We start from the raw sequence: 25,928 nt of genomic DNA on the forward strand, positions 1-25,928 counted from the left end.
CTGTCGACTTCACCTTTGATGCTGGGGGTGGGGGGCAATGCCCCTCCCCCCGTATCTCCGCCCATGCTGCCAGTTTACATACCATCGAAAATCATAGTAACAAATTTCATAATCGCGAGGCCCTCCCATGCACCTGGGAGCTGCTCCCATGCATTAACATGGCACTGGTTAAATCTGAATTTAAGCCAGAACGTCTCAGGATCTAAATTTAACCATGCCGAGATGAAAGAAAAAACAGTTTTTATATGTGAAATTTTATCCAATTCTAATTAGAAAATTAGAAATGCTTTGTTAGTTAAGATAACGACAAAACAAATAAACAACGTGTCTGCAACGTTTATTATTAAACAAATGAAAGATCGGAACCGTTTTATCTAGAGCTCACGCATTTTCTTTTAGAAGAATGGTTATGAAACATTCTTCTTTCTACCTGATAACTTTCGTATCAATCAGAGATGAAATTTTTTCCCACCATTACAGATAAGGGGTAGGGTGACCTACCACGCTTTCGGTGTAGATCAAAGTTTTCACAACTCTTGCATCCCCTATTCACGTGATGGTGAACCGTACAGTCCTAAGAGCCGTTTTTTTATAATTGAAAATGAACGTTTAACAGAAATACTTAGCCTTTTTTTTTTCACAGCTTCTATCCTCAGCATATTATAACTAGGATTTTTGCCAATCCCCACAACTTTAAAATTCGATCATTTTGCAACATGTTCTTTGTTCCCACCTAAAATTTCCGTCTTCTAAATTTTTCCTCCCTGGCAGTTGCCCCCCCCCCTCCCCTCTAGTTCCGACCCTGGCACTTGGTCTTGCATTCGTTCCGGTAGTTTTGCAATTTTTTTCAGCAAAAGGACTGCAATTCAAATACTAAATGTGTATGAACATTCTAAAATTTTTTGAAACAAAAACTATTTCAGACACTGGCTCCCAGAATGAGAGGCATTCAAATAGGGGTACACATTTCTGGAGCCAGTGTCTAAAAAATCGGCTAAAATGCACGAGTTCACAAGAAATACCCGCAAAAATTTTATTTTTGATTCTCTATGTGAATTGTTCAGACCTTTAACGAGGCTGTAGCGATGGGGGGGGGGGGGGGGCGGGAATTGAGGGTCTGCCCCCGAAATGTGAGAAAATGAAAAAATAGGGGAAAAGACAAGGGCGTAGTGAGGGGGGGGGATGAGGGTCTGGTCGTCGCCGTCCCCCCCCCTTCCCCCGAAATGTGAGAAAATGACCGAAAAGAGGGGAAAAGATGGCCGAATCTATTGTTCTGTCACTTTGGTTCCCCCCCCCCCCAAACGAAATTTCTGGCTACGCCTCTGGGAAAAGATAGCCAAATCTATTGTTTGACCACTTTGGTTCCACCTCCCCCCCCCCCCCGGAATTCAAGTGGTCCCCCTCCGAACGAAATTTCTGGCTCCGGGCCTGACCATTCATTAAGATCCCATATGAAAAAAATCATTTTTTTATATACATTTTTTTTGTTTTGGGGAGTCTCGCTGAAAATAAACCAATGTCACGAATGGGGCAATCGCCTTGAGCAAACTTTAGGGGGGCGGCAAATTTTAGGGAAAAACATGAATAATTATTAATAAATTTAATTTTACAGGGGGGTGGCAAAATCATATTTGTCCCCCCCACATCACAAAAATCATGGTTACGGCCGTGTTCAAAAAATTCGAAAGATTTCAAAAAAACATAGTAAATTCACATAAAATGTGGCGTTTTAAAATGTTAGTTTTATTTTCTCTTAGCTTTCCATGGTTTAAACGGAAAACTAAGAAATCTTTAACTCTTTAAGCGGCGATGTCGAGACATCTCGCCTCCATAAAATCATGGGAGGAGATACGGGGGGGGGGGCAGCGTCAAAGGTGGAGTCGACTGATCTAATACATATATGTAGGCCTATATAGGAATTGACATTATCATCGTGCTCCCGCACTAATAATGACCGTGCCTCCCCCCCCCCCCCAGACTTCCAAGTATGTCTTCGCCTATGCATAAAAGCCTCATATTTTAACATTGACAATTCCCGATACTTTGTAAAAATGATTTCCCAATGGAAAACTATTCCCTGTACCCTTATTTTGCACCTGCTTAAAATAGAAAGAAAGCCTACTAATTAAAAATGTATGACATTTTGACAGTGGAGGATGAAAGTCAGTCGAGGCCCCGGGCACAAAAGAAAATACTGGGCCCCCTCAAATTTGAAAAAAGGGTGAAGTTTGTGTTTTTCAAGGCCCGTTAGAAGCCGGGGCCCCGACGCATCAGCCGTTAAATCCGCCTCTGCATTTTGAAGTGGGGTTTAATGATTTCTAATTGCCGCTTAAAGCAGGGGTTCTCACACTGTGCGCCGGAGCGGCGACCCTGACAAAGGTTTTTCGAAAAGATTGTTAAACAGATCTGGGGAGCCGGTGGAGCTCGCGGTTAAGCATTGAATAGGGGAAAGGGGCCGCCGCGGATGGAAAAAGTTTGAGGTCCTTTCATAAAGGGTTACAAACGAAAGCACGACCGTGCTTTTTTCTATACTGCCGGGTTCTTTAATGAACGAAGGATGGAGCCTTCCTATGGAGGAAAGAGTTATCCGAAAAGAACTGTGGGTGTTTTTTTTATATTCTTTCATTTTTCACATAAATTCCTTACAGAATATATTTAGGGGGAATCCATGAAACTTGGTGAGGGGGAGGAGAACTCTCAGTTTTGGGATTGCGCCTCACAAATCTCGTTACTCCTCGACGCTCCGAACGGAGCTCGCTCGGACTAACCCGCTTTTTTCGCGAAATTGTAAACAAATTGATTTAATAAAAGCCAGTGGACATTCGGTCGGGGGCGAGCGTACTCGAGGCCATTTGTTATCGATTATCACCATAACTCATCACGATAATTTCATGTTATCACGAAGCTTCTCTCAATGATCCGGCGATAAAAGATGCGTAACAAGTGGTTCTATCGATTTTAATCCGCGCTGCGACTTTTCTCAACTTGGCTTTCCTCTCATCCGGCGGAAATGGAAGCGCTCTCGAATTACTCCGTAAGTTCGTAACTAATTTTTCTTCTTCTTCTCATATTATTACGGGATCCAGATTGGATAATGAAGCAACATATATTATAAAATGAACAACGGGTTATAAATAAAAACATCTTGGTAATAAATAAGAACTGGGACTCTCTTTTAAATAATAATACAACGGGCAGGGCAAAAAAGTATGGGAAAACAATATGTATGGTACAACGATACGAAAAAAAAAGGTTTCTCAACTGATTTAATTGATTCAAACGCTGCTCTTGGACTTCAACACAACAGCCTATTGCTACTAGAAATTTCTAGGGTTGACCAGTGGCACATTTACGAGTCAACTTAGTGGGCTGTAGTCCGTGGCGGTAAGTTAAGAGGGGTGGAAAATTTGAGGGATGAGTGGCCGAGAAAATTAGTAGAATAGGATAAGGGCGGCAGAATTTTTATAACCCAGAAATGAATCTGTGTCTGCTGAGCAGTGTCGCCTTAACGCATGGACTTAGACCCCTCGAGCAGAGGGGGCCTCATAAACATGAGATCCAGTTAAAATTTTCGAAAGCAAGTGTGTAAATTGGTTCAAGCATTTCTTTCCAGGTAGGACCTAACAATATCATTTTGCTCAGGGGTCCTTGATGCTCTTAAAATGCCCTGTTTCAGAGACATTTAGGGACTAGGTCATTGAGTGACCTAGAGAAATTAAGAGCATGTGAATGGGAAAAAGAGTGATTTGAGGCATTAGCAAGCATGTGAATGAAGCAATGAACAAAGAGTTTACAAATGAGTTTGCGTATTCAGTTTAAATGGGATTTACACAAGTTTCTGGCCTGCGAGCAACAGAAATACAACATATCTGGCTTGCGGACTGAAAAGGTTGTGCATCCTTTTGATTTGGATTGTGAAATTTAGTTTTGTTTTCTATCGGCTAAATGTATAACCTATAACTGAATTAAGACTTTTAATGAGCTATAATTAGGGCTTGCTTTCTTTCGAACTCAGCACAACTCCGGTTTATCGCCATGTGCAATTTACTACTGAATGAATTGTGCCAGACGTGTGCATATGTACGTAATAGTTTGATTCTGTAAATAGTGTGTAAATTTTTAATGCTGCCATGTATTTTTTTTCAAACTATGAGTGAACTGTAATGGCTGAATATTTGTAGCATTGTAAGCCTGTTGCTCTCTATGGCAAAGCTTTTTAACAGGGAGACCGGTTTGTATTCGCGCTTTGAAGTTGGGAATCACCCAACTTCAGCTGACTATCAACTGTGCCATAATAATAATTAGAGCTGCTAGAAGTCGTCATTTTAAGCGTCTTTGTACATTTTTGAAATGTCCCTCATCTTGTCTTCGTTTTCAGGTTTCCGAAATTATTGTGGGGGAAAAAAAATTGTGGTGTGGAACGTACGTATCTTCTTCATCAGTGCACATGTATATATTTTCCCCCTCCTACACTTTGGCCAATCTCTGAAAATTCACAGTGAACAAGAATCCAAGTTGTCCATAAGGGGCCGTTCAAGTATTACGTAAGCAAATTTTTAGCCATTTTTGACCCCCCCCCTTGTCAGCAAAATTTCATCATCAGCTCTGCCCCTCTGAATCCTAACGCATATTTTCATAAAGGGTGGTTGATGACGTAAGCATTATCCAAACCCCCCTCCCCCGTTGTCATCAAAAGTCAGCAAATCTAAACCCCCCCCCGCCATCGATGTTGACGTAATACTTGAACGGCCCCTAAGCCCCAAAGCAGAATGTGCCAGAATCTGCGACGTACTTTGCAGAACAATTAGTGCTACTGCAGAACAATCTGGAAGAATTTTAGAAAAAGTGCAAAAAATACTACTATGGGGGATTTTTATCCATAGAACATTTCCAGTCAGCCAAGGTTTCGTTGCAGAACAATGCAAAACATTCTGCTTTGGAGTCCATAAGCTGGGCTGATGCTATTGTAGCAACACTCCAGATTGAGAATACCGTTGTTTGTTAAGCTTATGTTTGATTTATGAATTTATTTTATTTTTTACAGGATATTCTTTTACATGATGCTAGAAACTATGTGAAACTTGCAAGGAAATATATCAACCAACGTTATGAACATCTGGAACCATTTGAACTAATATTGTGTACTCTGCTCTGGCCTTTACTGTTTATAGTACTAAGGGCGATATTACTATTTCTTAAAGAACAAACGTGTAAGTGCACACGAAACTGCAAAATGTTTAATTTTGAAATTAAATTTAGTATCCAAAGAGATGTTTTCAGCTTTAAGATTCAGTCATCGGTATTGATTCATTTTACTCAATGTTTTATTACCCAGCACCAGCTGTTGCCATCATCAGAAGGTGTTTTAACTTGATACTAAAATTGAGGATTTGTTTTTCAGCTGGAAAACTGAGACTTTTCAACAGTTAACCAATCAATGATAGCAGCGTGTGCTTATGTTTTTTCAGCTTGTGAGGCACAGCCTCTTCTGATTGGTCATATTGGATATCAAATTGTTGATGTCCTGTGAGTGGCATCTTTATGAGCTTGGACAAGAAGCTGTGAGTAATCCTCATTAATTGCCTCACTGATTTTGTTGATGGCTTTGGAACAAACAGGGTCTGACGTACTCCACAGTTGAGATCCATGTCCTGCTGAGCTTTATTGCTTCCTCTATCTGATTGTAGGAATTATGATATTTAAACATTTTAATGATCTCTCTCTCTCTGTACACCTGAGAAAAAAAGCTTTCTTTATTAGGCACCTAGGTCTCATTAACAAAAACCATATAATCAAATTTTCTGAGACTCAGGTACTCGCCACTTCTTGTGCAAAGATATGAAGGTGCTACAACAATTTGACATTCAATACGAATAATTAGAAGGAGGGCTGGAACGCACATGACTGGCTGGAAAATCATAAGTACATACATGCTGTAATCATTGGTTGGTTAGCTGTTGAAAAGTCTTGGATTTCTAGCCAAAAAAAAACAATCCTTGAATTTAATGTCATAATCCACACCTGATGATTCCAACTACCTTTCTTTCTTTCAAACTGAGCACAACTCAGGTCTACTACCATGGGCAATTTACTACCTTGTGTGTTGTGCTGGAAGCGTAAGTGTGTGTACCTAACAGTCTGAGTGCAAATCTAGTGTTGTGTTTGATTCTTTTAGTGCTGCCATCTATATTTCAGAACTGAGTGAAGTGATAGAATATTTGTACCATTTGTAGGTCTGTTGCTCTCTGTGGCGAGACTTTTTAATGGGGAGATCAGCTCACATTTGCGCCTCAAAGTTGGGAACAACAGATAACCAACTTCAGCCAACCACCACGGTGGTGCCAGTAGGGTTCAAACCAGGGACCTCATGATGTGAGTCCGTCACTATGACCACTCGACCACCACAGCAGCTGATGATGCTAAGTGTTGGTGTTAGAAAAACATTGAATAAAATGAATTTATACTGATGATGGCTTTTACCCCGAGAAATTTTCATCCAATTGACAATGGTCATAAAAACCTTATCAAGTTATTCTTAAATTGAGTATTTTTAGCTGTTAAGTTTTTCACTGTCATCATTCATAAAGCATAGGTTGCGAACGTTTCTGATTTTTCATCCTTATTGAAATCATCCAGTTGGGAATCAGATTGTTCGTGTGTTTATAGAAAAATCCCTGAAAATCCTCAAATTATGGATTTTCATAAATGAAAAATTCCAAAAGGAAAACCTCTCAGTCCTCGCAATCCTAGATTGATAAAGTTACGTTGAGAAAAATATGAGAAATTAGGATTCCAAACAAATCCCCAATTTTCACTCAAAAGTAACTAAGTTTCCAATGAGCATCAAATTCGCTGCAAAATCCTGATGGTGAGAAATGAAGCACTACTGCAAGTCATAATTCTATGCAAAAAAAAAAAAAAAAATGTTTAAAATCACTGATATGGGAGACAAATATTTGTATTCATAATAGAATTATCATAAACATATTTGGTTACAATGAAGAATAAAAATTGCACCAACCTCTCGATGAGTATAAAAAACAAGCTTGCCGTTCGGAATTGGCAATTAATTCTAGGTCCCGGCCTAATTAGCCCTCGTGTGCAGAAAATGTGTGGTGTGACAAAAATGATCAATGAAGAATAAAAATTGAAAAGGGTTTTGTTGAAAATGTGAAACATCCTTACTTAAATATGTCTGGCCAGCACCAAAACGTATACAAAAAACTCCTGGGAAAACGGGTCATATGGATACTTTCTTTTTTTTTTACCAAATTTTCCTTTTATTTGTACGTCATTTTTTCTTTGGCAATGAAATATTGTCATGTGATGAATTACAGATTTTTCAAGTCTGGGAATTGGCACCTATGATGGAGTTGTAAGAGTATTTTTGGCTGTGACACTGCTCTTAATGCTGATTGTAACCCTGATTCAATAAATAAAAATGGCAGTCCAATCTGATTAGTTAAATTAGTGTTTGATGGTATATATGTAGTTCATTTGAAGTAGAATTGTGTCCGAGCTAATGCTATGTTTACGTTTTTATTTTGTAGATATTATGTAACGAATCTCGATATTTATTCTCATTATTATCACTACTACTACAGGGCGTTTGCCTACGTGTAGACAAATTATTTTCAACTGGCTGCCATATGTTCCAGTTGCCAGAGGATATGTGGCTAAGGCAAAGAAAGAGCTGGATGATGTTACATCTCAAGTTTCTGAAAAAGTTAATAAGGGAACAGGAAATTTTGCACTGCGAAAAACCTTGCCCAAAGAAAGCATCAGTCTGGTATAAGAAATTCTTTTAAAACCATACGTTAGCTTTTTATATAAGAAAATGGTGATATTGATGATGTAGGCTAGGCTTGTGTTTTGAAATACATTTCAATCATAAATAATAATTTTACTTCTTTTCAGAAAAAAATATTTTGATGATATCAAAATATATTGTTTATATATTATTTCAATAATTTGTTCGTACAGATTGTTTTGAGATAGTATAAATTGTTATAATGATGGTAAAATGTGTCAGATAAATGCTCCTGGTACATTTTTTTATAACTATAGTTAGTGAAGAAATTTTAAGGAATACATGTGTGAAAAAAAAAAAGTGATAAAATTTCATGAATAACAAACACCTCAGTCAACTTGATTCAGTTTGAGTGGCATCTTATCTACAAATACTTTATTGGTTGTGGTTAGGTTGCATATTAATACAATCAGTATAACCGAATATGGATGTAATGCCAGTTGAGGTATTTCTTTCATGTTCAGTGTCTATAAAAACTGAAATCCTTCTAAAATTGTAGGTAATTGTTGAGTATTTCAAAAAGATACAACAACTTGAAATCGTAAGAGAAATAACAAACAGAAATTTTGACATTATTAACAACAGAAATGTTTGTACAGTCCAAAAATATGCTACACCATGTGACACCAGCTGATTGTATTCTTTTTTTCAGTAGATAGTTTTTAAAGAACCAATTTAAGCATTGCACATCAATTTTTTATGTGTTTGACATGTTTATTGCTATTTTCACATTAGAATATTTTATTATACAGTCAAACATTTGTACAATGATACTGAAGGGACCAGGGAATTTCTTTCCAAGTTGTATTTTGAAATCCATCTTTGCCCTTAAAGCAGGGTGTGAAAAAAATCATGATTTTTTTTTTTTAAAAAAGGATTTTTTTAATTTAAATCGGATGCTTTTTGATTAAAATTAACTGATTTCTTATTAATTAAAACAAAATATTATTAATAATCAAGAATGCACATTTTCTCACCTAAACTCTCAAATTTAATTCAGAAAACTGATGAATAAGCTATGAAACAAACTATACAAGCAAAAAATATTAATACTAAAAATCAGTTTATGTAACATGAAAGGTTGTTGAGAATTAACTTTATGGATAAATATTTTTCTTGTAGAGTGCTTTTTTATTCATGAGGCTCCCCACCTATTTTAAAGTAAATGCCTTGTGACGACTCAGTATCACATATGGTGCAGGTTTCTCAATTCACTCAATGTATAACCAAAGGGTCATTCAGCATCAACTAAATGAAAAACATTCTATTGACAAGATTGTTTCTTGCACCATTGATAGATGTATTTATTGTGATGTGTTTCCGACTTGCATGATGTTGCTTTAAAGTTTTATTCTTTCACAGATTTAATGAGTTTTGAAAAAAAAGAGAAAACTTTAAAGTTTTCCACTTAACATATTAAAATTTCAAGTTAACAGTATTGATGTTGGTACAATATCTATTATTATTTTAAATCAGCAATTAGGGCATAGAATTCAAGGCTTTATACAAAAACTAATTTCTCTGTTTTTTTTTTATCAGGACGCATTGTAATGCATTGCAAATACTTAGGGCAATTATATCTAAGTTTAACTCCGTATATTTTTCTGAGATTTTTTCCATGCACAAAATCTAGAATAAGAGCAGCTATCTTTCTGCACTGAATCAAGGCATTATGTTTAAGTCTATATTTATCAGATCTTCTATATTTCTGTAAATCAAAAACTTTAACACCTTTCAATAATATGCATACCATACTAGGATACTTTTACTTCAATATCATTGAAGTTTAAAAAGAGGAAAAATGAAATTTAAATTTTCTGATTTAAATCAATGATTTTTTTAAAATCAAGCTGATTTAAATTGGCATACTCTGCCTTGAAGTACTATAAATACTGAAAAAAAAAGAGCTGCTTGCATTCCTGTTAGATAGAATAAGTATGATTATATATATTCGTATCCTTGGATTGATTTTTATTTTAAAAAAATCTATACACTTGGAAAAAAAATTATGTTGCTATATTAACTTGTTATTATGGTTTATGCATGCTTAGTATATTTTTTATTTTCAGAAAAGCATTCTTGAAAAAGCCGATTCATATCTCAAAATAGGAGATTATTCATGGAACAAGGGTTATGTCTCTGGAGCAGTATACCATGGAAACGACAAAGAGTTGAATGATCTAGTGCGTGATATCTTTGGAAAGACAGCATATCATAACCCATTGCATCCAGATGTCTTTCCTGGTATTCGCCTGATGGAATCTGAGGTTATCAGAATCATTTGTAGCTTATACAGAGGCGGCAAAGACTCTTGTGGCACTGTATGTATGATTTCTTTCTCTTGAGATTGGGGAAAAAATGAGGGAGGACTGTTTATCTTTGGAAACTAATCGTGTAAAAAAATTCATGATGTTATAGACTTCATCAAACTGAAATAAAATATTTTGTTGAATAATGAACTTAACATTTATTAGTTCCATCATGCCTATGCAGTTTTATGCCATTGAAATAATTCTTCATTTTAACCGTTTAAAGGCCGAACTATGAGCGAAATCCCACTTATTGTTTTGACATTTGGAATTCTGGGTCCTTTTGCATGCCTATTTTTTATTACGCATAGCTCTTTAATGTATAACAGTACAAAGAAACTAATTGATTTACTTTGATTGTTATATTAAGTGGTAGAACACACAAAATAATTTTCAAGTTACTTCAGAATTGAAATTTTGGCAAATTTTAATTGAAATGGGGAAAAAATGTCAAATTTCAAAATTCTGTCAAAAATATTTTTATCGACCTAAAGTTTCCAAATTTATTTCAAAAAATACTTTGAACTCTTGTCTATATACGATAAAAAACCGAAAATGTTTGAATCAATTTTTATTTGATATTTTTGTAAATAAAAATTATGTTCCATTTATAGAGCATTGGCCTTTAAACGGTTAAGAATGGATGGTATATCCAGTTTAGAATCTGATTCCAAAAGAATGTAGGCTGTAGAGTGATATTGGAACATAGGTTGTTGCCTCAGAAGGAACCAATGAAAAAAGCAAATTACACTTTTTAACAACTCCTCTGTATAGGATGAGATGAGGAGACCCATAAAAACAAGATTGAGGGTGCAAACTTGTGTTAAGAATGACAAATGCAAGAAATTGGGAATTGCCTCACACTTCTGGCAAAAGGGTCACGGATTCAAATTTTATGAAGTGAGAATTTTTCTTGAAATTAAGTCTACAGCTTATTTGAATTTCTTCAAATGCACATATGTAGGCCTTCAAAACTTAATTGGTGAATGATAATAAATCAATACACTGAAGGTTTGTACACATCCTGCTTCACAAGGATTCACAATAAAATCAACACCAATTATCACAGTGTCGTGGTAAGTACGTAAGTTTATGAGTAGATTTTAGGTTTATGAATTTAAAAAAAATTTGATTAGACCAATCAAACAGCTCTATTTTGCAAGCAACTGATCAGAGCTTTCAGATGTGTTTTTTTTTTTTGCTGAGCAACTGGGAATTGAGATTTGGTAACCAACCCAAGTAGGATCCCCGGTCAGTGATAGTAGTTATATTTATTTTTTTAGGACTGTACCTATTGTTGGAGAAGGCATTAGGAATTTTATGGTTTTTCTCTTTCTTGCCCTCTCCCTTGATTTCTTCCAAGATTATATCAGGCAAAAGTTTATTTACTCTTTGTTGTTTGTATTAACAGCATGAGTGTTCAGATAACCCTAATTTTTAGTACTAGATGCATGTTTTTTTGTTTGCAATGAGTCTGTCTCATCTTTATCTCTTCTATTATTATAGTAGCAGGCTAATGAAAAAAAAATATTTTATTAAAAAGTTGGTACTCATGCAAAAAAAAAAAAAAAAACAACTAAAGTTGACTGATTCTAAAATTATTTTTAACATAATTCCATGTTGATATATTACTCTGGTTTTTTCCTCTCATTTTGAATCTAGATAACTTCAGGTGGGACTGAAAGCATATTTCTTGCATGTAAAGCATATAGGAATCGTGCACGTGTTTTAAAAGGAATAAAAAATCCTGTCATGTAAGTTATACTGCTTTTATGGTACTTAAATAATATTCGTTGTTAAAACATTAACATTAAATACTGTATATGCTATTATACATACATGCTAAATATTCACTTTTTGGGATACATTTTACTTCAGTGTAAATAGTGTAAATACCAGACATTCTATATTTATTCCTCAGAACCGTATGCTATCCTTCAAGCTCTCCATAATATTATGCAAATGCCACAGACGATGCATAATTTTTAGCAACTCTCAGCGCATTACAAGCACTGTCTTCTATATAATTTCACACTCATCCATTTATACATGTCATTTTTCACGAAAAACATTATCTTACACTTTACTGTACCGCAGTAAAATTTTACTGGATAACTGGTAACGTTAGCATACTGGGCAATGAGGAAGCATAGACCACAGCTTGAACGGCATCTAACATCAAAAATAGCCTTTTGGTACCTGTCAGTGACCACTTCTTAATCTCATAAGAAGCGATGCATTGCTGCTGGCAGAATCATTGGAATAATTAAACTACATGCCCTTAAGCCCACAATTGTCCATTAGACATTCAAGCTGCCGGACCAACCGCAAACAGGAAATCCTGCTTGCCTGGTTGCGCATAGGACACAGTCACATCTTATATTACGAGAGAGAGTCAACCAGAGTGCCCATATTGTCAAAGTCAGTTGCTCATGTTTTTAGTTGCACACATCATTTTGCAACCACTTTTGATCATAATCATCTTTCACTTCGTTACATTCTTAATGACCACTGTGATGCATCTCACACTTTTAAATTCATCAAAGCCATTGGTTTCTATGACCAATTATAGGTTTGTACAATCTACATCATTGTTTTTTATCCTACATACTTTTATTTTCCTTACACAATGAGCACAAATTTTATCTTATTTTTAATTGATCATTTGTTTTGCTGCAGTTTGACTTGATTGGATTTTTTAGATTTATGATTTCTGCTTAACTGCAGCAAATAATTTTAGACACTTAACAGTGGCAAGCCTTAGATATCTCATCAAAATTGATATGTTTCATTTCAGTCACCATGAAAAAGCTTAGGTTCTTAGCATGCTTTTATTTCCAATGTGGCATTTATAATGCGCATCAGAAAAATATTAAAAACTGCTTAAAGGGTTAAGAAGTATCTATCAAATGAAAAAATTTGTTTGAAAATTTGAAAACTTTGCATCTGTCAAAAAAATTTCGTGAAAATATAGGCAGTAGTTAGGTTGTAAGATATTTGAGATCTGTGAATGGGATTTTTTATTTTTCAAATTATTTTTAACCATTACAGAACTTTATTTTCTTAAATTCTTTCTAGGATAATTCCAGTCACAGCTCATGCAGCTTTTGATAAGGTCTGATATTTCTTCTTTTTTGATTATTAAAAATCAAATTTATATAGAAAAGGAGTTGTTCACTATCTCTCCATTTTAAGATTTTTTGTGTGCCTTGATGATTTCGTTTCTGTTCCTTCTTTTCCTGAAGTAGCTGTTCTGAATTGCCTGTTATGATTGTTTTTGTTGTTTAAACTGTGCCATCACTTTTTTAGGCTGCTCATATACTGGACATAAAAGTCAAGCATATTCCGATAGATCCTGCAACCACAAAAGTAGATCTGAAAGCCATGAAGAAAGCTATAGATGGAAACACATGCATGGTTTGAATATTTTCATTCAAATGTTTTTTGTTGTCTTGAGAGATTTGTAGCATATAGCATCTTCTAATTTTTATTTATTATTCATCTCGTCATTTATCATGATCAAATAATCCTCTGCAGAGGAATGTGTACAAGTTATATGTATGGTTAAGTAGTATCTGTATGAAGTGAAAAATAATGAGCATGATAATGTGTCACACTCATTTATGAAAATCTTTTTTTTCAGTTCATTCTAATCAGCCAGAAACTTATTTTCAATTGAACAAAAAAACTAAATAAATAAAAATAAACACACACCCCGTAATTAAATTCTGTGATGCTTGTAAGCTCTCAAGAGTTGCATAAATCTCATGTTTTTCTTTTCATTCCAGAAATTTAACCACAATAAAATTCTGCTGGATTTTATCTGTTAAACATGGGTATATTGATATCAATATCAAAGAATACTGAAATATGTATCATAATATTTTATAATTTTTTTTTCATTTGTTATTCTTTCTTTGAATTTTGGTTTCATTTTAAAATATAGCTAGTTGGTTCAACACCAGCATTTCCACATGGTGCAATTGACCCAATTGAAGACATCGCAAAGGTAATTTGTTTTTGGAATTAATTGTTTTTCTTCAAATTTCAGTTATGTTTCATATATAAACATCAGTTGTTAATATATCACATTTCTATCTTTTGGTATATTAATGTGTTCGGTATAGTTCTTTCAGTTTTCTCATTTATCATTTATAATTATATGCTTTTTGCACAGTATTTATTTACTTTCTTTAAAGAATAGCTTTTTTTATATAAAAATTTAGATGCAGGAAATGATATTGCTAGAAATCTGGTCACTTTTTTTTTATTATAATTATTATTTCATGACAGTTAATCAATGAAATCTGTACCAGATGTTTTATTGCATGCTCATTTTAAATTTTCCAAGTATTTTGTTTAATAGCTCTTCCGACCCTCAAGATAACCTCTTCAAAATTTAAAGATAGGATTAGTAATTTCAGCATTTTTGTTTCAGTCCCAAAGAGTTTTATGATTTTGATGATGTAAAATAAACTGCAGATACACAAATTACACTTGCAGTCTGTAAGAACATCAAACACACATTTATTAATAAATAAAAATATTTCATAATTGTGAAAATATTTGAATTTTGGACTTGTGAATGTGTTACAATGTATATTTTTCCTTGCAGCTTGGCCTCAAATATGATATTCCTGTTCATGTAGATTCGTGTCTAGGAGGATTCTTAATACCATTCATGGAAGCAGCAGGCTTTCCAATACCTCCAAGTGATTTCTCGGTTAAGGGGGTCACAAGCATTTCAGCAGATACTCATAAAGTAAGCTGCATAACTTGTCATTCAGTGCTATTAACATGAGGTATAAAATTCTCATATGCCTCTTTGGCATGTGTGTGCATTTTAATGATGAAAAAAAAGAGAAGAAAGTAGATGTGAGCTACAGCTGAGGAGTCTATTGAAATCAAGGTGTTAAAAATGCTGGATGTCTCTAATTTCTCTATGTCAAAATTACATATCAACAAGAGATGTTAATGTACTTCATACTTATACAGTCGACGCTCAATATTATATTCCCTTTCATCCTGTTGAAAAGGGGTGTTATATTGGGAGGGTTGTTATATCAAAAGTAAAATATATATAATAGTCATTCTATATATATATATGAAAACATTTTGGACTTATCCCACTGGTCGTTGTAATGGAATGGTCGCTATAATGTGAGGTCGTTATAACGAGCATTGACTGTACTATCCTATAATATACTTGAATGATCCTGAAAATTATTTTGCTTGTAACTCATGAAATATCTTGGAAAAACTTTATGAAATCGAATGGCATGTTTTTTGTTGTGTTTTAGACTTTTAACTGTAGAAACATAGCAATGTTTTGTAAAATTTATCTTATTTTCAATTAATGAGGCTTGAGAATTGAAGAGATTTTTGTGTTAAAAAATGAGAAATGTGAAAAAATGACATAATGGAAAAAGTCATTCAATATATTTTCTGCTATGTTTGATGAAATAATGAGTAAAAAATAATTTTTTTTTCAGTATGCTTATGCACCGAAGGGTTCATCAGTGGTGATGTACAGTAACAAATCTTATCGTCATTATCAGTATTTTGTACAACCCAATTGGCCAGGTGGCATCTATGGTACACCAAGTCTGTCAGGTAATTAAACATAATAAAATTCGAGGGAGAGTGGGAACTTTAGGGATAAAAAAATTGGGGGAAAAAAAGATTTTTACTCCAAAATATAATTCACTAAACATTATTATATAGCTTTGGAGTTTACAGTGATGTGGAGTTGTGGCATCAACCAATCTGTCAATCCAAAAATCCATGTGTTTCGGCATGTTGAAAATCCATTAAATGCAAAGACTTCAAGTGTCTTAACGAACAAGATGCTTTACACATACTTAGCATGCTATTGAGTAAAAAATGCCGGCCAATTAAAATTTTCGCTGATAAAATGACCAAAAAAAGATCTGTTGCTTCAAAATTCCTAAAATATGACTAATTGCTCAAAAATGCCCAAAATATCACTTATAAAAAAATATGACGTCATAAAAAAACAAATTCCCTGGACGGATCATGCTGATCCCTTGGGAATAAATACGTGCGGATCACAATATTTATTTAAAAAAAATATATGTAAAAATTGAGCTCTACTTATAACACACATCAGAGTAACTTTTTAAATCGTATCTTAAAATTTACCTTTCTACAGTGATCTGTAGATTATACTTGCCCCCCTTTTTTTTCCTGGAAGATATTTTATTTAGAGCCTTTTTATAACGCTTACTGCAAAACCCTCTACTTAATATTTTTTACTGTTTTCCAACGTTTCTATTTTGCGGGAGGAAAAAAAAAAAACATTAGGAAGAAAAAAAAAATTATTCTCAAGCCTTTGACCTCTAAAATACCTTTTGCCACTCTTTAACTACATTCGTTGTGGTGGTGTTACTGTGTGCGAGTTCATTTTGAGGATGGGGCAAAGCACTTTCCATTGACTTTTCAAGATCAATATAAATTGATTGTATCCCAAATTTATAGAATGAATTAAGACCAGAAATTTGTTCATATTTTTTTGTTAATGCTTTCTATTTTAAAACTTCAGGAAGTCGTTCAGGCGGCATCATTGCTACATGCTGGGCTTCTCTCCTGTACCATGGTAAGGATTATTATGTGGAAGCGACAAAGCAAATAATAAGTGTCACCAGATTTATTGAGGAAAAGTAAGCAGAGTTCTGTTTTTTCTTGAAATTCTATTTGGGAAAAAATTATAAGTATATATTTTTTTAATAATTTTTTTTCCTGGTTTATTTATTAGAGATAAAAGATGAATATATTTTTGCAGAATATTTTCATATTAAGCTTGCCAGACCTAAATCATTCAGTTTCCACGTATATTATTTAAGTTTTCTTTCACAGTTTAACTTAAGAATTGAATCAGTGAGAAGAACAGTACTAGTCAAAATCCATCTTTTTTTGTTTGAATGCAAATACTACCTGAAGTTTTTTCATGACAACTATAACCCCAGATTTTGTTTGACCTCAAGTGGATGTATGTTCGAAATGTGAGCACTTGAGATCAAGAATCTGGGGCAAACACTTAAATGGCAATGCTGAGAGAGCAGCAACAGCACACCTCATAATCCACAAAAAGGGTGTTAATAAGTTTTTAATAATCTCAGAGATGTTTCAAATCTGTATGAAGGAAATCCTAGCATAGCAGCTCTTAGGATTTCAGTTTAGGCAAAAAAAACCTCCCCCTCTCCCCCCCCCCTCTCTCTCCTCTCTCTCTCACACACACACACACACATCATTAGTACATGGTTTTCCTACTAGATGAGCATAAAGACGTTCCTCCTGAACCAATATGCCAAGTGTCATTCTTTGGGAAGGCTGTGTTTGGCATCTGTAATTTCTTTGTAGAACCTGTTTAGCTTGTTCTTTATTTTATGTGAATGGTGCAGGTCTGTGAAGTTTTGCATCTGGCTTGGGGGAAAAAAGCAGCAGAAACTGTTGGGATGTTAGAAAAAGCTTAGTGATGCTGCTATGCATAAAACTCAAGTGTATGGATGGTTCTCCCATTTTAAAGTGAAATGCCACCTGACGAACAAGCTAGCTGCTAAGAAGATTGCACAACAGTGTGCACAAAAAAGAATTTTAATTAGTTTTGTTAGCATAAACAAACTATTTTTGATGACCCATAACCACATTAATAGGCCCTTAGGAATGGTGTGGAAGTAACCGTAACGTTAGCTGGCTTTCAAAGTCAATAGATTGTAGCACGCAAAATTTTAAAACTTGTTTATCTCGAATGGAGAATTTTGGATCAATACTGTTCTTCTCACCAATTCAGTTACGTTCTCTGATAGCCACGTGAAGAAAAGTGTACCATATTGACTGGAATCCAGTACATGATATCAGTAACAAGTAACGACGGGTATTAGGCAAAAAAAAACCCAACTTTTTTTTTAGAAGTGGTGCAAGTTACATTCAAGGAACAATTAGATTTGAGTACATGGTAGTCTCGATAATTCAAGGCACAGGGAACCCAAGATAATCTCAGATTGCTGAAAACTCTTGTTTGTGTGTAGCTGTAGTATTACATATTATTCTTTTTCTCTGTATCGCCACTAGATGGCACCGCTTACACAATTATTATCTATGCTATTTTTTCCGCCTTTTGAGGCAGATGTTCTTTTGTATCGGCTCGAGTCAGTCATACCTTTGCTTCATCTCATTAATAAACATTTTTTGTTATAATTGAAACCTTTGCGTTCTTCGTATATAACGGCGCGTTCGTCGTTCGTATACATTTTTTGGCACCCGAACAGGGACTCACTGCATAAAGTAGTCCTGATATCATGTCAACTAAGGACATCGTCGCTCATCGGGGTAGAGCTAAGGTCTCGATCACAAGAATCCAGCATTTCATCGAAAGCGCAACCGAGTTTGACCACGAGGACATTAAAACCAGGTTGGAAAGGCTCGAGAATGTCTTCGAGGAATTTGTTCGCCATGACAAATGCTTGGACGAGGAATTATCAGAAATTGCTCAGGTGGAAGAACAGTATCTTTCAACGAAATCCAAATTGAAACGAGCTCTGGCTGCCGTGACTAAGGAGCCTTCGACGACGGTTGAGTTTTTGGACGCGGACACCCGTACTGAAAGAATTCTGCTGCAGCTGGCGGAACAACAATGTGTGCTTTCGCAGTTGATGACGCGTTCACGGTCTGCTACTACTACCGAGGTAAGAGACAGTTATTTGCCTCGCATAAACATTCCGTCATTCGCGGGGTCGTATATAAACTGGAACAGTTTCAAGGACCTGTACGAATCGATGATTCACAAAAACGAGCATTTGACGAACGTCCAGAAATTCAGCTACTTGAAGGGCCTCTTGGAGGGTGATGCAGCGGCACTGATCAAACACATACCAGTGTCAGAGGCCACATACATAGAGGCGTGGGAGAAATTATTGCTTAGTTTTGACAGGAAGAAGGTCATAATTTCGTCCCTGATAAAGACGTTCCTCGAACAGCAACCGATTTCTACTCCTGATGAAGCGAAACTCCGACACATTGCCGATACTTCGGATGAGATTATTCGAAGTTCGCTTGCCATTGCAGATGAAGCTGCTACTCTGGACCCTTGGTTGATTGAAATCTTGCTGGAAAAAGTTGATCCAGAAACGCGACAGCTTTGGGCTCAAAAGACAGCAGAACAAGATTTTCCAAAGTTCAGAAACTTCCTAGAGTTTCTCAATTCAAGATGCGCTGCCCTCGAGATCTTCAATCCTGAAAGGTCAGCAAGCGGAATCAAGGTGCCACAGAAATCAACATCGTCACCTAGCGGTCTCATCAAGAGCTGTCCATCATACAACGGACCTCACAGGCTACATAAGTGTCAGATTTTCAAATCCTGGTCAGTGGCCGAGAGAAAAATTTTCTTTCGCAAGAAACAGTTATGTTTTAACTGTTTCTCCAGCTATCACAAGATTTATGAATGCTCGTCGTCGTTCAGGTGTTCGCGATGTGATCAGAAGCATCATTCAACTTTGCACGAAGTTGTGTCCACCAGTGTTACCACTGCGTTATCGGATATGCCTGTATCTACTGCGTCTAAGGTGCATGATCCCACAGTGTTGCAATCAAATATTTCCGCTAATGTTTCTTTCTGTACGTTATTGCCCATGGCTCAAGTGTGCGTCTTAGATGCATCAGGTAGCCGTCATGTTATCCGTGCAATTCTCGACTCGGGCTCTCAGTGTTCCTTTATTAGTGAGGCATGTGTTCAAGCATTGAGAATTCCCCTCAAAAATGCGCCCTTTACTGTGAAAGGAGTGGCAGTTGTGGACGCTGGTACCACTAGAGGGTTAGTGAACTTAAAATTATATTCTACATATGATGATAATCATTATATTGACATTGATTCGTATATCTTGAGAAAGTTAACGGCTCCATTGCCTACTGAGTTTGTCCGTTCGGATGAACTGAATGCTTATGCCGCTTAAATTAGCCGATGTTTACTTTGATAAGTGTAAAAATATTGACATTATTATTGGAGCTGAGCATTTTTTCTCTTTGATACGCCCAGGGCAAATACAGGATAACGGTAGTGCACTCATCGCCCAAAACACATTGTTCGGTTGGGTGCTGTCAGGAAAGATCCCTACAAAACGTAATGAAGCTAATAATAACTGTCAGTCTAATGCTAATTTGATATGCCTTCATTCTGAATTGGATATCGATGAAACACTTCATGGTTCCGAGGAGATTCCTACAGTGCCCCATGAAAACTGTCTCTTCCCTGAAAGGGAATTTTGTGAGAGGCATTTTCAGGACAATTATCAACTGTGCACGGTAACTTACGGAACATCATCTGCCCTCTTTCCCACTACTAGATTATTGCATCAGGTGGCCTTGAACTGAGGAGAGCTTATCAGCTGTTGCTGACGTCAGTAAGAACGACACGTATGTTGATGATATAGTGTCTGGTTGTGATGATTTGATAAGCGCTGTAAACATTTGTTCGCAGCCATATCTGTGTTTTTAGAGAGCATGGTTTTCATTTGAGAATGTGGCGTTCTTTGAAACCAATTGAACATATTTTTTCTTGGGATGTCTATTCTGAAAATGCATTCGTTGAAAGTTGTGGTGATGGTATCTTATGGATTGGAGGACGTTTGCGACATTCCTCTTTGAATTGCTCTCTTTCAGCTTGTGTAGTTGACTTTGCAGGATCGGTCAACATACAACACAGAGGTCGCGAATGACTTCTGGCAAAGGGATATATCACTGGTTTTGCATATTTTGCCCCAAAAGCCAGTGCATTTAATGCAACTCTTCAACGATTTCGTTCACATGCAGGTGCTACTAAACGTTTATATATTGATAATGCCATAATATTCATCTAAGTAGAAATGTTATGTTCGAGTAGTCGCAATTCGAACTACTAGGGGTATTTTTAAAAGAAATTTTTAATTTGTTAACCAGATGCTAAGATATGTGTTCTACCCATGTATCAAGAATAATATGACACCATGTATATATTCTTGATAGGGTGGGAGTATGTTTGTGTGTAGCTGTAGTATTACATATTATTCTTTTTCTCTGTATCACCACTAGATGGCACCGCTTACACAATTATTATCTGTTATTTTTCCCGCCTTTTGAGGCAGATGTTATTTTGTATCGGCTCGAGTCAGTCGTACCTTAGCGTCATCTCATTAATAAAAATTTTTTGTTATAATTGAAACCTTTGCGTTCTCCGTATATAACGGCGCGTTCGTCGTTCGTATACAACTCTGTTTATCCTAAATACAATGAAAAAGATATTTCAGAGATGGGGTGATTCTACGTATACAGTGAAATTTTGGTTAACGAGCAATTTGCATAACAAGCAAAAGTTTTGTGCTTTATTTCTTTTATTGCCACGTTTTCACAACTGAGCTGATGGTTTTTTGCTTTCATCCACACACCTGGGGAATTGTGGGGGGGATATTCTCCCCTACAGTCTCCAGTCAAAATGCCTTACTCGAAAAATGAACACTCGTGTACCACGCGTATGAGCGCTTAAAGTTTTTTGTTATTTTTTTTAAAATAAATTATGCTAGGCTAGAAGGTGACTGTAGACAAACTGATGGACCTCCATTGCCTGCAACAACCAGCAAGATCTTATGGAGGGTGTCTTTTCCGAGGAAGAGAGAAGTGCCTCATTTCGAATAAGGTCAGAGAGATATGTAAAATGTGGGAATCTGTGCAAAGTTCTGTAGAAAAGAAACTGTGAAATAAAGCTGTAGCAGTGTGTGAGAAATGAATCTGTCCAAGAAAAATTCAAATTCCTCATTTTTGAAAGATCCTAAAAAGGAGGCAAAAACAAGTATCATTAGATATGTTCTTTTTCAAAGTCGGACAAAAAGAATAAGTTTATTATTATGTTGTATTATTGAATGAAGCCATTTTCATTAGTCACTTTTATGTGAATAAATAATTGTGGAACGAATTATGTGAATTTACATTATTTCCTATGGGGAAGTTTGATTCGTATAAGCAGGTTGGTGGAACCAATTAAGCTTGTTAACCGAAGTTCCACTGTATTCATTTTATGGTAAATATAAGTGGTAACAAATTTAGAGTGTGCAAGGTCTGTCATAGGGTTGGAGCCCCATGAATCTTTCAATCATGTATTTTAACATGTTGTTTTGCCAAAAATGGTGTCCCCACCCCAAAAAAAGGTGGTTTCTTATACATGGATAGTATTATAGTATTATAGATATATATCTTTTCAACTTTTCTAAATTTTAAGCCCAAAAAATCAGGGTGTTCTTTATACACGTTAAAATAAGTATATTTTGCTTCTACTTACTTGAGCCATTTCAATAGACCATGGCCACGAGTGTCCTAATTATTGAAGTTAGTTATTCTCATTTGATGAAATCTAATAGTTTTAAATTGTTTTTTTTTCTGCTCCAGCTTGTTAATGTTTAATTTTACTTGTCTTGTTCTTGATTCATTGGCTTAATTATTTATTAATAATGACTGTCAAAACCTGGCCTCTTTAGGCTCCAGTGTTTGGGCTTTGATGTAAGTTTTATTTTTTGTTTTTATGTTACAAATTTACAATAGAAGGGTCTCTGAAAAATTATGTTCTGGGGTCGACCAAAACCCCTTTAGTCTCAGTCAAAGTCCCATTCAAACTGATACTCTAGTAAAAATGAAACAAAATGCAAAATGAAAAGAAAAAACATTTTGGCGAAAAACAGAAAATTACAATTTTTGAAAAAGAATTTCAAAAAATTCTGAAATTGGAAAAAAAAATCATGTGAAGTTTTCTTTGCCCTTTCAAGTTCTAGTATAAAAGAAGCGGGGAAAACATTGCTCATGCATTAGTTCTATGAAGTAAAATAATGGACAAAAATACCTAATTTTTTTTTTGAAAGCTTTGTGACAAAATTTTATGAATTTTTTTACAGTCTATATCAATTTCTGTATAATTATATTCACTTGAACTAAACTCTATTTTTTTCTCCCACTTTTCCAGTTTGAGAGAGATACCAGGAATACATATCATCGGAAAACCAGAAGTTAGTGTGATTGCCATAGGCTCTAATCATTTTGACATTTATCGATTATGCTCTGCATTAACCGAGAGAGGATGGAATCTCAATATATTACAGTTTCCCTCTGGGTTTCATTTGTGTGTTACGCTGCAACATACAAAAGAAGTTGCTGCTAGGTTCCTGAAAGATGTCCAGGAATGCACTGCCAAGATATTGAAAGAACCAGGCAAAAAAGCAGAAGGAGATGTAAGTTTGTGTTTAGATAGGTTTTTTTAACTAAACAAATCTCATTTAGAACTATGGTGAGCATTTAATTTTTTTTAACAAGATTCAAACAAAATATTTTTCAAAATTACTTGCTTAGACTGATTGAAATAAATCTACTCTGTTAGGACTTTAAAAAAACATTGATAAGTTTTTATGGGTGTACAAAAAGTATGAACAAACTTTAAAATTAGTTAATGTCATCCATGCATATATATACACACACCAGGGGGTATATCATTTTACTGGCAAACTGTTGATCTTAGAGGTATACTTCCAGTTAGAAAATGTTTCCAAATAATGTGTATTACTCAGATACGTCATTTATATTTCAAGGGGTTGTATAGTTATTAAAATACAAAAAATTAACTTTTTATACAGTCCCGGTGTGTCTCCCGAAACCCAATTAGAAACTTGTTGCCCTGTCTCTTCTGATTCGAATAAAAAAAAAATTCCATGTTTTTAAGTGCAATATTTATTGAGATATTAAAATTTGAAAAGTAGAGGAAATTTGTGAAGAAACAGCATTAAATACAGAAAAACAGTTTTACCCGCATTTGAAACTTTTTTTTTTCTTCCTCTTTGGAATTCAAATATAAAATTCACAAATGTCATCCTCCTTACCACACAAGCAAAATTTGAGGGGAATAATTGTAATTTTTATTCGGACTAAAAGAAATAATCATTTCTACCCTGGAACAAGATTTTTTTGTATTTGTTACATAGTGTTACAGTAAATAAATGTGGAATACAGAGAACTTCCCAAAAAAGTCAAAGATTGATAAAAAAAAGCTTGGGATATTGCTGTTCACATACTTAATGGGTTCTTGGGTAGCTGCTAAACTAAAAACCATTTTGAGCATCTGGAAAAACAAAAATCGATAAATAAAATGGAATTTCCAATGTTTCTCTAAATGACACATTGTATTTCCTTCACACTCCTCTCAAAAAATTCAAAGAAAGCATGAGTGCTTACCCAAAAGAGCACCTTCACCAAAGAATTCTCGACTCAGACCATCTATATAAGGGAGAACACATTGAAAATATCATGGCAATTACTAAGCTAAAATGTGAGGATGAAGTGTATATTGGGAATAAAAAATGGAAGAAGTTCCATCATATTTAAAGTTTTATTTTAACTCAAATTTTATTCTCTGTTAAGATGCATGATTTATATTCTAAAAGTTTTTAAAATTATTATCAGTGTGAAAAGTTCCTTTCTCTTGTCATTTTCAATATTCCAGTCACCCAATGAGCCAATTCACAAATATCAATCTCCTAACCCACTGCTGTAACTAGGATTTTTGCTGCCTGGGCAAACAAATGATTTTTTCGCTTCCACAAGTTTAAAACAGTGTTCTTTGTTCCCACCTAAAACTGCCAACTCCCTAAATTTTTCTGCCCGTGACAGTTGCCCCCCCCCCCCCCTGTATTTCTGGCCCTATCCTAATCACAAAACCAAAGTTTGAGGGGAATAATCATTTTCATGATTATTTTGGTCAAGCCAACAACACAGGAAAATGGTTTTTTTTATTACATAGTGTTGTTAAAAGGGTACTGCAGATGATTCTGAAGTTGGCTCCCAATTCACTTTTCTTCATAATAAATTTGTCAAAAACTTAATTTGTTGCCAGTAGGAAAAAAACAAAACAAATTATGTAAAAGAATTTTAGTTTTTCTTTTCACGATCACCATGATTTGTTCTTCAAGGTAGAGAAGTTTTTAAAAGGAAATCTTTCCTAAAAACCTTCAGTTTTATGCAGGAAATATTTTCTTTTGATGAAATGGAATTTTTCAAGAGGGAAGTTTTATTGTATTTATGACTTATTTTTCTTCAAGCGATAGTATTACTTTTTCAATTTCAGGCTGCTATATATGGTACCGCACAAAGTATTCCAGACAGATCTATAGTATCAGAACTTGTATGGACCTTCTTGGATGCTTGTACAAGCAGTGAACATCAGAACAAATCTTAACATGGAAAATGTAATTAAAAATGTTTTTTCTACAAGTGAAACTTATTTAGAAGAGAAAAGTGTATATATATTTTGACTTCACACACAAACATTACAAGTGTTAGGCTATTGTTTTGCATTAAAATGATTGAAGAAATATTCTATTAGCCTATTTGTGCCATAGTTTGCTGAAATTTTTTTTTAAATCACAGAATAGCAAATATGAGGTGCTGTTCCATAAGAACTTACAATGGATCATTAAAAAATCAAGAAATATAAGTACAGCAAAAAATAATTTATTCTTTTTCAAACTCTTTTCTCAAATAATATGCATTGGTCCCATTGTTCATTTTTCAAAGAAAGTAGAGATGGTGTCTCAGTGATCCCTGCACAGCTGAATTCATTCATTGCACAGCTGAAATAACTAGTAATTCTCCCATGGAGGTTTTTTCATTCAATATCGGAAATAGAAATTGCATGGTGTAAAATCTGGACTGTAAGGGGGTTGTGGCATGATTTTAATATTACATTTACATATTATGTTTCACATGTAAACACATCAAGAAAACATTGT

General features: G+C 35.0%; 1 protein-coding gene across 1 annotated transcript; it reads left to right on the forward strand.

Moving 5' to 3' along the window:
- Positions 1 to 2,734: 2,734 nt before the first annotated feature.
- On the forward strand, positions 2,735 to 25,513 carry Sply (Sphingosine-1-phosphate lyase). The gene is made up of 13 exons (XM_089243526.1): positions 2,735 to 3,034; positions 5,045 to 5,210; positions 7,605 to 7,789; positions 9,880 to 10,131; positions 11,782 to 11,873; positions 13,198 to 13,234; positions 13,429 to 13,536; positions 14,066 to 14,128; positions 14,735 to 14,881; positions 15,612 to 15,732; positions 16,682 to 16,799; positions 23,117 to 23,381; positions 25,265 to 25,513. The coding sequence occupies exons 1-13, from the start codon at positions 3,011 to 3,013 to the stop codon at positions 25,373 to 25,375; spliced, it is 1,689 nt and encodes a 562-aa protein (XP_089099652.1). The 5' UTR covers positions 2,735 to 3,010; the 3' UTR covers positions 25,376 to 25,513.
- Positions 25,514 to 25,928: the final 415 nt, after the last annotated feature.

Source organism: Pholcus phalangioides, unplaced genomic scaffold (assembly GCF_987345545.1).
Source record: "Pholcus phalangioides strain wild (caught in Gottingen) unplaced genomic scaffold, Ppha-v1.0 ptg000015l_1, whole genome shotgun sequence".
Classification (NCBI taxonomy): domain Eukaryota; kingdom Metazoa; phylum Arthropoda; class Arachnida; order Araneae; family Pholcidae; genus Pholcus; species Pholcus phalangioides.

What these genes read in the sequence shown, in the direction of transcription:
- Sply (XM_089243526.1), top strand. Translation starts at nt 3,011, where the DNA reads ATGGAAGCGCTCTCGAATTACTCC. An exon ending in GGAATAAAAAATCCTGTCAT is followed by an intron (nt 11,874 to 13,197) that starts GTAAGTTATACT and finishes AATTCTTTCTAG; the next exon opens with GATAATTCCAGTCACAGCTC. An exon ending in TGGTACACCAAGTCTGTCAG is followed by an intron (nt 15,733 to 16,681) that starts GTAATTAAACAT and finishes TTAAAACTTCAG; the next exon opens with GAAGTCGTTCAGGCGGCATC.